This window comes from Atractosteus spatula, chromosome 17, assembly GCF_055471065.1.
Source record: "Atractosteus spatula isolate fAtrSpa1 chromosome 17, fAtrSpa1.hap1, whole genome shotgun sequence".
Taxonomy (NCBI): domain Eukaryota; kingdom Metazoa; phylum Chordata; class Actinopteri; order Semionotiformes; family Lepisosteidae; genus Atractosteus; species Atractosteus spatula.
In genome coordinates this window covers 12,180,688-12,193,803 of record NC_142722.1, presented here as the reverse complement: position 1 = coordinate 12,193,803, position 13,116 = coordinate 12,180,688, and the positions used below count along the sequence as shown (strand labels likewise).

At 38.2% G+C, this 13,116-nt stretch overlaps 1 protein-coding gene across 1 annotated transcript in view; it reads left to right on the top strand.

The window, feature by feature from the left end:
* adgrd1 (adhesion G protein-coupled receptor D1) overlaps positions 1 to 13,116 on the top strand; it is a 79,953-nt gene that overhangs the window by 34,874 nt on the left and 31,963 nt on the right. Inside the window, exons 14-15 of the mRNA XM_088935443.1 lie at positions 175 to 248; positions 597 to 720. Coding sequence (XP_088791569.1) covers positions 175 to 248; positions 597 to 720 — 198 coding nt within the window. The remainder of the gene's footprint in view (positions 1 to 174; positions 249 to 596; positions 721 to 13,116) is intronic.

The window sequence follows — 13,116 nt, the reverse complement described above, 5'->3', positions numbered from 1 at the left end:
TGATTTCAGGATAGGCCAGCTTCAGAGACTTATTAATGAAAGAAACCATTGGAATAGGTAGTGAAAATAAGTAACATTGACAGATTAGAAGCATTTGATTTTGTTTGTTCTTTTCTCATCACTGAGAAGAGACCTGATGGAGACAATTGAACATCTTCTCTTTTATGTTTGCAGAGTTCGGAGCAGTACAGCCTTGCAGCCAACAAAAGTAATAGGGTGTTTCTCTATTGTGCCTTTCTGGACTACAGGTAAATGAACACAATGCTTCTTCATTATGTAATAAAATACTGGGATACCACAAATTTCCTCTGATGCACTCAAACATTAACAATAAATTCCCAGAATGTCAGAACTGTACAGTTCTCTCATATTTCCTGCATTCACAGTGAGTAATGTGTACTGTGAATCACATGTGGTATGCAAGGTTATCAATTAGCCTTCTTAGTCTAATATGATTTCTAATTATGTGTGAGGACCCCAGTGCTATGTCCGTATTGCATACAATTTGAAATAAAAGCTCGTAATCGGATTACCAGCAGTTAAACTAAGGGGAATGCCACATTTCAAGAGCTCTTCCTAATCCCTTTATCTTCCAGTTCTGGAGATGGAGTGTGGTCCAACAAAGGCTGTGTCCGTTCTGGAGGAAACCTTTCATACTCCATCTGCTTGTGCAACCACCTCACCAACTTCGCAATCCTCATGCAGGTGGTGCCACTTGAAGTAAGTAACCTTCAGCTGTATATCTGTAATACACACCCCCAACTTGATAACGTTTTTGTAACATATCAAGGGAGGTTGCATTGGAGACTGAGAAACTGCCCCAGAATGTGTGATTTGCTGTCTAGACTGTATTTTCAGGATGGACAGGGCCACATTGCCACATTGCTTTGCCTGCTGGATTTGCTATGGTATGTAACAGATTAAGTATTAGCTAGATGGCACTATTGCTTAATAATTGCAGTATTTAAAAAGAGTGATGAGTCAGAAAGCAAACTTTTTTCCAGTTTATTTCTGTAATCTGTTACAATGTAGTGTTTGCATTTGATAGGTTACTGAATGGGGTTCTGTGTGGTCATCTAAAAGTAATTTTAGAAGGACATAACCATTGTTCAGATTGTCCATTTTTGAGCGACTCTTTTCTTTTTACCAATCAATCTTGGTGTTCAAGTGTACCATTTCTAGATTTACTTACTGTAATTTAAATAAAATTTAACGTAGTGAAAACCTACTCCCAGTAGTGGGCGACGTTACTGGACAAGGAATTCTGCGCATCTTATGATCCATATAGTTAGTTTCTATATTTCTATAACTACTTGTGTCCTAAGTGTATGATACCTGGAATCTGGAAACATTTCTCAAGTTACCTCTACAAAAGCTGGTGAAGAAACCACTTTCCACTTCCCCTTTCTGAACAGCTAACAGCTAAATATAGTCTGAAACATAGGTTTTACTTATTAATTTGATTTGACTCCATGAGTGATAGAAAACATATGATAGAATTAAAGACATCTGCTTAGTTCAGAAATCAGTAGCAACCAGCCAAGCACCAATACCAAGCCCTGCCTTTTTTGTGTAAATATAAAGGAGGTGTTGGAGAGTGCTTAGCATGTGGTGGTCAGATGTTAGTATATGCTGGCACATTTCTGTCTTTTGGTCAAAATAATAGACACAGGTCTTGCAGCAGAACATGTTTAAAATATATACCAGACATAACCCTGTGCTACGGAGGGCACAGTGATGCTTTATTTCCATTAGGATCACATTTCCCAATCAGTGCTTCTATCATGAAAGGCTTAAGAAGAAGTATAAAATCTCTCCTTTCTCATTACAACACTTTCATCCGATCAGGGAGCACATTCTCTACATTATCTTTTACCTACATTTTCCATTACCTTCTGTTATCTTTTGTGAACGTTTGCTTAACTACCAAGGGATGTCCTGCCTGAATTCAACACAAAGTAACCTGTATACAAGGATGGCGTCTTTAGGCCAGAAATTAAGGGAGGTGCAGGTTTGTGCTATTGGTCAAATGCATGAAAGCCCACAGTGCCACAAAGAGTGTAAAATGCAGGAATAAGTGAAAAAATGTATTCTAAGATCTGTGCAAGATCGGCCGTTATATTTTACTTTTACGTATTGAGTGATTTGTACCAGAGTTTGGTAAAATAACACACTCGTTTCTAAATATTATTTAACAGAATATCCTGCTTCTGTAGAAGTATTACATAATCAACAAAGCATATGCAGCATATCGAGTATCATTAAGGACTTCGAATCCAATATGCAAAAAAACAATCAAGGATCAAGAAAAAAACCTGCAATAATAATAATGCTTGTAAAACTGCTATTATTGGAATACATACCACAGATCAGGCTCCAGAAGCAATTATACTCAGCACACACAAACAACATTTGCAATCAAAGATATCTCATCTCTAGGTTAGGTTGGCCATGATAGGAACATGAGAGTACAAAATGAAAGCCTCTTTTAATGTGGCTTAGATCCTATTGATGACGAAACCCTTATTAAAAATAGAGATTGTCTTAAACCGCACAAGCACGAATATAGTCAATAATTCTCACAGGTGGCACATAAAACTAAAGTCACTGGACACATGATTTATAATATCCAGCTGTTAATGTCTGCGTTGGGTAAGTAAACTTTTCATTCTCAATCACCCAAATCTGCTTTTAATGCAGTCACAGATGGTGAGGTGAAAAGGTAGAGGCATTTAAAATGTGAGAGACTGCTTTGACTGTTTAACTAAGGCAGGTGCGGTAGCTGTTTTGGAGTTTTAGTTTATGAGCGCAGAATGAGATACCGGTAAACAAGACACTTGTAATCTCCACTTTGATTATTAGATGAGATGAACAAGAATTGATCATTTCATGGATCGCTCTTAATTACCGGAAGATTTAGGTATCAACAAATGCACTGAAATATCTCCTCACATCTCTAAGTGCAGTGAACAGATAGGAAGCAAATATATGATGAACTCCAGTTATATTTCTATTAAATGCCTATGCTTAATGTATCCATGTTTGTTTAATACCCATTAGAAATCAATTTGTTTTACCTAATCTAAGTATAGACAGCTCATAAAAATAAATTACTATGGTGTACAGCATTTGTTAAACTAGGGCAAAACGTGGTATGGAAAATATATGTTTATATAGGTAATAATAAATATAGAGTGCTGACACTGAAGGTATGTGCCTCATGTCATTTATGTCTGCATTTTGTATTTTCACATTTCTCATGTTGCTCTCTAGCCCTTTACCTTTGATTTTTTAATAAGCTGCCTTTGGAGAAAAACTAAAATAAAAGGTGTTCTGGCCATATTTCCCTCTAGTCCATATGACCTCTGTTCTCCTCACTGATAGCTGATGTGTGGCGAGCGTACTGGTGTGCTTTGGCTGACATTGCATCATCCAGGTGGGGCTACACGTTGATGGTATCTTTTAATATAAGCAAAGCAACAAATACGAAGAAGGCTCAAGCACTGTTGAATGTTCTTATGTACTTAACAATATGTTAGAAAAAAGGCTTCTACATAACAGCTTGCTGTTTTGCAAAGTGACGGGTAGATAAGTTTTATTCATTCTCAGTATCCAGGCATAATTAATTGTGGTGCATACACCTTTGTTTGTAAAGGGAATTCGAATTTCTCAGTGGTTGTATTTTGGCCGGATAATTTATGGTACTGAACAGGAAAGGAATAGGGCCAGGCTCCATCAGCAACCAGTAGGCTGCAATTCATGCTTTGAAAGCCTTATAAATCTAAATATCTGGGGAATCCTTCACTTCTTACAGTAATGTATACAGATGAGGAAGGTGGTATCTGTTACATGGGTAAGTGCTGGCACTTTCCATTTATGGTGAGGTTGTAGTTTATCAAAGCTACTTTCTGGATTGGAGTATGGTCACACATAACTTCCAATTTTTGGATTATAAAGAAGCTGTTAACAATGAGCAGTTATACTGTAACTTTAATTATTAAAGTTATTTTCGTGTTTAATTTGTTTGTATTTACGTCCTTTTTTGTGCTCATACTGTACTGTACATGCATTTTTGAGAGACCTTACCTGTTAGTCAGTTACTGGGGCTTGTTTTTCATTGCTTATATATAGTTTCTTCACACGAAATATATATATATACCAGTATATATATAAGTTTTGTAAATATTGTTATTGCCAAAATATTCTCAATACATTTTCAGCTCAAAATAGCTTATTCATGCATGTCATTCTGACCGATACAAAAATGATTTTTGTTGTTTCAATACTGTGCATTTTAAGGAATTAATTCCTCTGCATTTTCCATTTTTATAAATTTTTGAAGGTGTCTGCTGAATAAGCTCAAGGCTGCCATCAAATTCAATTTGATTGCCAACCTATTTTATTTCTTATTTATATTGCTTTTTCCACCTTCCTTTCATCTGTTTTATCAGGTCTGATTCTGGCTTATTCTCTGGGGATGTTTGCTATAGATACAGCATGTAAGCTGTTTTTCTTTAATGGGGAAATTGAATCATTTTGCAAGAGTCAGCTTGGTACTATCTAGGATTTCATATAAACAAGATTGTGAAGTGCCATATTAATTGCATGTATAATTGTACTAATTAGTTGCTATAATAAAAACAGGTAAAGTCAAGACTAAATGCACAGCAGCTCATCAAGCCTGATGATCATTAAGAGGACTGGAGAGCGGGTGACTTCCCTCTGGTTAGGATGCCGGTCCTTCACAGAGATTGCTCCCCACTTAAACAACTGGGTGGGTGCACCCAGTACCTCACTCAAGAGTAGTGTCTCATTGTCTGCAGCAGCTTCTTGAACCCACAACCTGTCAGTCATGAGTCCAAAGGCTTACTGGTGCAACACTTCCCGCTTATATTCTTAAAATGAATAACAATTCCATGGTTAGCGGTGGACTAAAGTCCACTACATACTCCACCACGGTACAACACCCACCTGGGTGCCACCATGAAGCCTTTGCAATGAGCTGCAGTGAAGTGAAACCACACTGCAAAATGCAGAAACAGCAGTCGATGAGGTAAACACCAATCAAGCTGTAAAGCAAGAGTTCACTTGAAGATCTTTGTCAATCTGAGGATTTACAGTTCATATCCTGTGTGAAATGTATGATTTGTTGTGTTAATTGACAAGATCCTAGTTTGCCAGCTTTAAAACCTTTGGCCCATTGTTCTGGCTGAATTTGGGCTGAAGGCTTTCGTCAGACTCACAGGGTTAAGCTGTTGTTCCGTGCCCTTTAAAAACAGAACAATTTCTGAAGCTGCAGCTCAATAATGCAAAACCATGGCCTTGAACTTTGATGCTATACTTTTCTCTCACAAGAAACTAATTAGAGGCCAGCTCCGTTGATTCCAGATGTACAGTATGTGAGCATTACCATCTAGCCATCTTTGGAAAGCAATGAGTTTTAGATTTGTTCTAATTACAAGGTAGTGAGCTAAGTTTATACGAAACCTAACCACTGCCTTGTAATGTCTGAAAAAAAAACACAAAAGTCTTTTCTCAACCTCCCCACCATCCCAACACACACAAAGCAGTAAATGCCAGGCATGAAATAGTGTGCTGCTGATCTGCCCAAACAGGTGGATCCTGAAATGCAGGTGGAGGCTGGGGTGAAAGTGACTGAGAAACCAGTACCTTATCATTCATTATGATGTTTGCTGCTTATTCGTTATTGAATGTGCAAAAGGTGCCTTGTAGAAGATGTGGTTATGCTCAAAATAAGCGAAAGGTATGGGAATATAATTGAATGCATTGTAAGGGATGAGTGTATGTTCCTTGCCAGATTTGCTTCATTTTTTTAAATTCACACTTCTCTCACTCCTCGCGTAAAACTGTTTTTTTTATGCCGTGTCTGCCTGGGTTCAGGTTTTTAATGACTTTTCTCAGAGCTCGTTAAATTGCTTACCTTATCATTCGACTGCCCAACTTCTTCTTTTTTTCCCCTTTCAGATTGTGCCAAGTGAAATCATTTGCTCTCAAGGGCGCGAAGTCGTGAGGCGTGTATAGGTTTGCAGGGGTTTCTCCTTTGCTGTTTGATTTGGCGCCTGACCCCAAATGTTTCTCGGCAACCCCTCAGACCTAGTTTCTCTCAAATCAGGACGCAGTTCAATTATACGGCTGGGTTGGAGCATGGTGTCAAAAGCCTGGCATCGCGCAGACTGGGATTAAAAAGAAAAACTGACTCATTTCACTTACTAGTTCTCCGTTTCAGATGAGCGTAATTCTAAAAATAGAGGGTGGTGGAATGATATGTATGCTTTTCATACTTATCCATCATCCCACAAATCTAAACTTAAGCAGCTGGATCCCTTTCTCCCTGTGGAAGTGCAATGCCTAGATTAATACATTAAAGATACAGGCTACAGCCAGAGCCTTGTTTCTTGTTTCACTCCTTTTGTTCCTCCATGAGTTTTAATTTACAAGTCACGGTCCTGAAAAGGGGTGATATGGGGGTGCAGTTGTTAGCATTGCTGCCTCGCAGCGCAGGGGCCCTGGGTTCAGTTCTGGACTTGGGGTCCGAAACTGCTACCTGCAATGTTCACATACAGTATATTTGGAATGAACAGAGTTGGCCTCCTTGAATAGATTCTTGTTTTAATGTGTTGCACAAACACATTAAAACAAACAAATAAGGAATTTTAAGAAAATTTCATGCCAAAGCGATGTTCACAAAATTGCACTGTACAAAAATTGTCCAGAAAAGAGCTAACTGCATTTGTTTTTTGAAAGAGATTGCCATGTTACCTTTTCAACACAAGCCCTTTGAGATCCTGCCTGGTTTTAATCAGTCACAAGTAGGGTGTGTGTTTAATAAACATTTGAGTTCAGTCAGGACCTGTAATAGACTGACCCATTTAATACAGAGGTTATGCACTAATACCTAACTCTTGGCTTTGAAACTGGAATCTACAAATCAGGTTTTCATGCTTTTTTTTAATAATTCCACATCTGGGGGTCACTAAACTCAGATATTGCATGGCTGCTTGTTCTTAAATGAAAGTACGTTGGCAAAAAAAATGTTTAGAGATCGGACATGAAGTATTGTATACAGATGTTATTTCCATTTAAATTTAGCAAAGCTAATTGGCACCTTAAATTCTCTTGATGGGGTTCTCCGTGCAGCACTTTTTGCATTCCTCCTTCAGCTGGGTACTCTGCTATGTATTCATCATTGCTGATACTCTGCTTGGCTTTCACTACCACTCCCAGCACTGTGAAGCATTGTTTCCTCTTCGGATTGCCCTGCTTTTTTTAATCTCTAACATTGGCTGAGGGTTCACGGATTTGAAATTAACGCTCCAGATTTGAAGTATGAAGTTTTAGTAAAGCCCAGAAATTAAAAACTGCAAAAAAAAAACTCAAATTGAAGCTAGTGTTGCTCAGCAGTTAAATGAGGTCACAGTAAAAGATGATGTTGTGCATACTGCTTGTCTTGAAAGAGGCAACTGAGGCTTGGAGACTGACTCTTAGTGGTCTGACTGCAGGATTTACTGGACACTACGCATGTGGTAATGCTAGGTTTGGCACTTGTTCTGTTTTAAAGACTTAACAGAGGCCTAGGAATTGATAGCATGCTGAGAATGAAGTGTGCTTACAAAGCAGTGAAAGAAAGTTCTCCCAGCTACTGTTGGAACAGGGCCTCTGTGCAGCCAGTGCTGTTTCACTCTCCTTTGGAAATGCATATTCACAGACACTAAATTAAAAACAAAAACAAACTAAGTTTGAAAAAGCAAGCTACTGAGAGACGAGCCTGACATTTGCAAAAATTGAGACTTCTTAGGTAACCTTTAATCTGGGCAGCCCTTCAAAACAGTTTTGCTTTATTAAATTCTTTTTAACCATATTGCCCTGAAGGTGGAGCTGCGTTACTTTGAAAATATTTTGGATTTAAAGTAGTGCAGTCTGATCTTCTTGGTGGTCTGTTCTAAAAATTCAAATGTGTTTGCTTGATCAAATAGCAACACTTTAAAAGTAAAGGGTGGCTTGTATAGTATGTATTGTCTGTACTGTATGCGTATTCTCTTTTTTTTTCTCACAGAACACAGGTTGGAGGAGCTCACTATTCATATAACAAAAATGAGCACACCATCTTTATCATATCATAAATAGAACTCATGTGGGTTTGCTAGTTTAGCAGATTTATGTAGAAATAACAGAGAAACTTGCAGAGAACTTTAGTGCCAGTCACTTGTGGTTTAGGGTTATGCTGTTGATGAGATGCTGTTTCTGCATTGCTTAAATAGTGCTGTGGTTTTGGAAGGCAAGAAAGATACTGGATGCCCTGAGGCATAAACCAAGTAAACAGCATTAAAATACAAAGCACAGGAACTTTTTTTGGTATACAGCCTCTACATGTCACTCGTATTTTAATCCTTTGGAGATAATCCTCAAAAAAGGTATAGGGATAATATTTCATTTCAGGTTAGCTTGCAAACGCAATTATCATAGTGATTGTGTAAAGGCTAAAAAACCCTTCTGCTTCTGCAGGTAGCAATTATTTTTGGAGGTGCTTGTCCTCATAGGGCTTTGATTCAGCTTTTTTTTAACCTTTTTAAAGCTTCTCTGTTTTAAGATGTCCCCAGGTGACCTTCTCAGCACATATTCATTCAGTGCAGTACAAGGCAGGCAAATAGATAAATAAACTTGTTTTTTTCTTTCAAAGATATTCATTTTAAAAATCAGTCTCTCTTTTTGCCCTTGTTAATTTACTTAAAACACAGCAAAATCTACATGATCAAAGAGAGCAAGCACTTCAGAAATACATGTAGGCTACTTTTCTCAACACCTGGTTAAGATAGTTTTTCAGTTAGATTAGAGCAGAGTTTGACTTTCTGCAACAATATTTACAACCACATCATAATTATAGCGATTATGAGTTGCGTGCGTGTTATTATAGATTGCTCTAGATTGCATTTTCTATTTAGGAAAATAAGTACTTTAACAAAATCTGTTGAGTTACACTTTCCTTGGGCTAGGAATAGCAAATTCTTAGGGCCAAGCTATTGAAAGGGTGGTTTGCGCTGATGTAATTGTATCAAAAATACATCACCAGCAAAAAAGAGTCCCTGTGGCCTCTTGTCTTGGCCTGACTTGCATGCTGTAGCTTTTTGTATAGAGATTGCGAAGGTCAGCACGCAGCTAAGAGAGGTACCAGGGCATGTTATCATTCAGTCACCAAGCCCCCGTTCTTTGCAACCTGACTCCAAATATATATTGAGCATGTCAGCAAAAGAGAGAGAAAAAACATAGATGGTTCAGTGTGCTTGTGAGCAGCTGCATTATGGAGTGGTTGCAGAGTCCGATTGATGGTCATGTTTTAATGCTCCCTGGAAAGTTTGCAATGAAGAGCAGGAATAAATTCTAGTGTGTCAGGAGGTCACTTGGTGGACTCTGAGTTATAATGAGTTGCCATTCTAGAACAGCGACCCTCAGGTTCCTATTAGCTGTTGCAAAGTTAATATTTAAAGAGGAATCACACCAATCCCTTGCAGTCTGACTCCCACTGGGCCAAGGCAATTTCCTGCTGGCCTGTACCATCTTTTCTATATCTCTAGAAGCCCAGAAACATCAGCTGGTTAACATACAGTATAGAGTGTAAACCGTTGCCCAGACGGGCACAGTGCAAAGTGCTGTCATTCCCATGAGGTTCATGAAGAGAGTGGGCACAACAAATGGCAGTGAATAGGGACGAGAGAGTCAGACATATGTTTTTGTAGGCTTGTACAGAAAGGAAGACTTCAACAGACCTAGTGATTTTATGTACCTTGGCCTCCTTCTTTGAATGTAAACCAGTCTCCTTAGGGTTGTTTAACGAATTCAAGCAGAAAGTGAATGAGATAGTATAATGTTACCTTTATGGAGTAAAATCCACTGTAATGCATTCTTTGTGGTCTTTTATAAAAGGGAAGCAATAACAATATGGGAAATAAGAAGAGATAAGAAGAGTGTTTTTATTTATTTGAAAATATGAGCCTACATCCCAGTGCTACATTGTATCCTCCCAGGCACGATCACTTCAAACTCTGTCATTGTGAGGATTAGATATTGAATTGAGAAGCAGCTTCCATGTTTTGTTGCCGTTCCCTTGAATGACAAGCTTCAATACACCTCTACATGTCTCCACTTCCCTTAGGGAGGCTAATATACACAATCGGAATAATCAGAAACGCCACATCATGACAGGCACAAAACAGAGAGGTATCAACAGGCCAGGAGGCTGCTTATGCAGTAATTATATATTTCTAAATACAAATAGTTAAAAAATTCATGCCCTGTAAATATGTTGAAGATATGTTCAAAGATGTGTGTTTAATCTTCTGATATTTTATAATATTTTCACAAAGTCTTTCTAGAAACGTCTGGAAGTACTGTAACATAGGTTGCCACAAGGTGTTAAAGGAGGCTGAAAACAGATGCAAAACCCTCAGGACCATGTCATCCTGGGGAAGATTAGAGAATTTCCAAAGATCTGAGGTAAACAGGCGATTCATGGCTACATCTCTAGAGATAGCTATGACAAATCTATAAGGCATCCCAATTTCAACATTGGTATCTGTCATCCAGAAGACTAATTCACAATCAGAAACAGCAACAGCAGGATACAGCTTCTGCAAGACCACAGTTTGAGGTTGACCATCTGAATCTTGAGGTTGATGGCATCGGTCCATGGCAACATAAAAATAAACAAAGATTTGCTAAACAGCAATTAGTTGACTTGGCAGTCAAGTAATTGCTGAACCACACAATATGATTGGCTGAAACATGACGGAAGTATGATTAGCACAGAAACATGTTCATGTTGAAGAATATCATCCTTTCTGTGGAGAACAGAAGTGGATCTGTTGTGTTTTATGGGTGATTTGCAATCTTCATTCTACTGTAGGTGCCCTAGTTAGCACTGAAGAACAGCCAGGGTTGACATTTACCAGGGTATTGTATCCAAATAACTGGTGCCACCTAGCAAATATGGATAGCGTTCATCAAACTCAATGGCTAAAATGTTTAAATGTAAAGTTTAATGTGTAACTAATTTTGTCAAATGTTCTATTTCAAACTTACAATATTGAAAGTTAAACCGGTTTTACGTTTTTTTAGCTGCATCATAAAATGCTGAAAAGTGTCATGCTAAATCGCCGCTTAGCTGCAGCTCATCCAGGGTGTGTAAATAAGCTTTAGGGCTACTGTAAATCACAATCTACTTTCAGTTTTCAGTTCCCACTGAAAAATACAATCACATTTACATAATTAAGTTTTATTAAAGACTGCATGAAGCCAAATTAAACTCCTTGGAAAACATATAATCACATTTGCCACATATTAACAAACCTCAGTTTTAATTTTGCTGGGTAATATTCTCATTTATGAGCCAAATGGTCTCTAGTCTATTTGATCTGGACAGATTACTGAAATCATGCTAAGAAATCTCTTGTTTCCTGACAAAGTGATTTTCTTAAATGTCCTATTAGGTTGTTCCAGGGTTACAAATTATTTTGGTTTTTAAATTGTGGGTTCATTAACTGTAATGTTAGGGACCGTAGTGAAAAAGTCTACATTATAAGATAAAATCACTTTATTGGCCATATAAAATTTCTTTTATTAGGAATTTGTTTTTTTTTTCACACACCCCAACTTGCTCTCCATGAGACACACAGAAACACAGACAGAGAGAAGCTTGGGGTCAGAGCACAGGGTCAGCCATTGTACAGCACCCCTGGAGCAGTTGGGGTTAAGGGCCTTGCTCAGGGGCCCAATGGAGTAGGATTCCTCTGCCAGCTGCGGGATTTGAACCAGCAACCTTCTAGCTACAGGCATAGATCCTTAGCCACCGCTCCACCCCAATAGATAGATAGTTCTATTACTATCAGTTCTATAACTCGATTCTTTATAGCTGCTGTTTGAAATTAGTAAAGAGTAGAGTGGGAATAGTGTACAAATTTTGAGTCTGTTTTTTCAGAACTGTGGAGCAGTTCAGTTACCTTTGTTTATTCATTTAAGAAGTTGTATTACATTTTAAGATGTTCAGGGTGGCAGGACTAGAGCTGCTGCCTCTCAGTGCTGGGGCTTTGGGTTCTCCATGTGTTCATGAGGGTTTATATACTGTAAGATAGGTCCAGGTGGGAGAATGTGTTCCTTGTGATGGACTGACATCCCATCCAGGGTGCATCCTGCCTCAGTCCCATCTCCTGCTGGGATAGGCTCTGGTTTCCCCATGACCCTGTATTGGATAGAGTGGTTTTAGAAATGGATGGATGGGTTTTACAGTGTTCATAATTTGCATCTCTAATAACCATAAACTATGTAAATGACGCAGTGAAACAAAACACTCACCAAATTTGTCCGGATGTACTTACAGTAATTCAGTAGACCCCAGTAATTTAGTAATTGGCTGGTATGGCAACCGAGAATTGTTTGAGAACTGAGGCAAGGGAATGTGTTATGCAAGTGATGGTGCTACTTGGTTGCTCTGACATTATGTGATTAAATCTTTCTTGGATCCTGGCCAGGAGCACTCCATTTAATGGCAGTCAGAACTATTAGTTAAAAGTTGTTCTGAAAATATTATTAGCTCTGAAAGCATACTTCAAAAAACAGGAGGCTTTTCACTTATTCTATGCTTCTCAGCCATTAAGTCAGCCACTCAAGAGGTTAAAGATGGTGATATTAGCTCATCCTTAAAATTGTATTATTAGTTCATAGTTAAAGGTATTTTTATTAAATTTTTAAATACTTAATGCTGTGGGTAAGGGAGGGAGAATGAGTTAGAAAGCAAAGAGAAAGAGATAGAAATCTTTAGAAACAGGCTTGTTCAGATTAGCAATTGTGATACTCTTCAATATGTCATTATTGCCAACCTTGGGGGATACTCATTTTAATTATTTTACAGGCAGTTGTAGTAGGATCAACCCCTGATAACACTACTGTTTGATTTATTGTCTACCCTGACACTATGCGTGCAATATATTTCTATGAAACCTTACATCTAATTATAGAAAAGATGTTGCAGATTACATTTTAAGGTTCAGAACAGATGTATAGCTATGGGCTTCTTTATATTTTGAAGAGGAGAGGTTTTCGAAATTG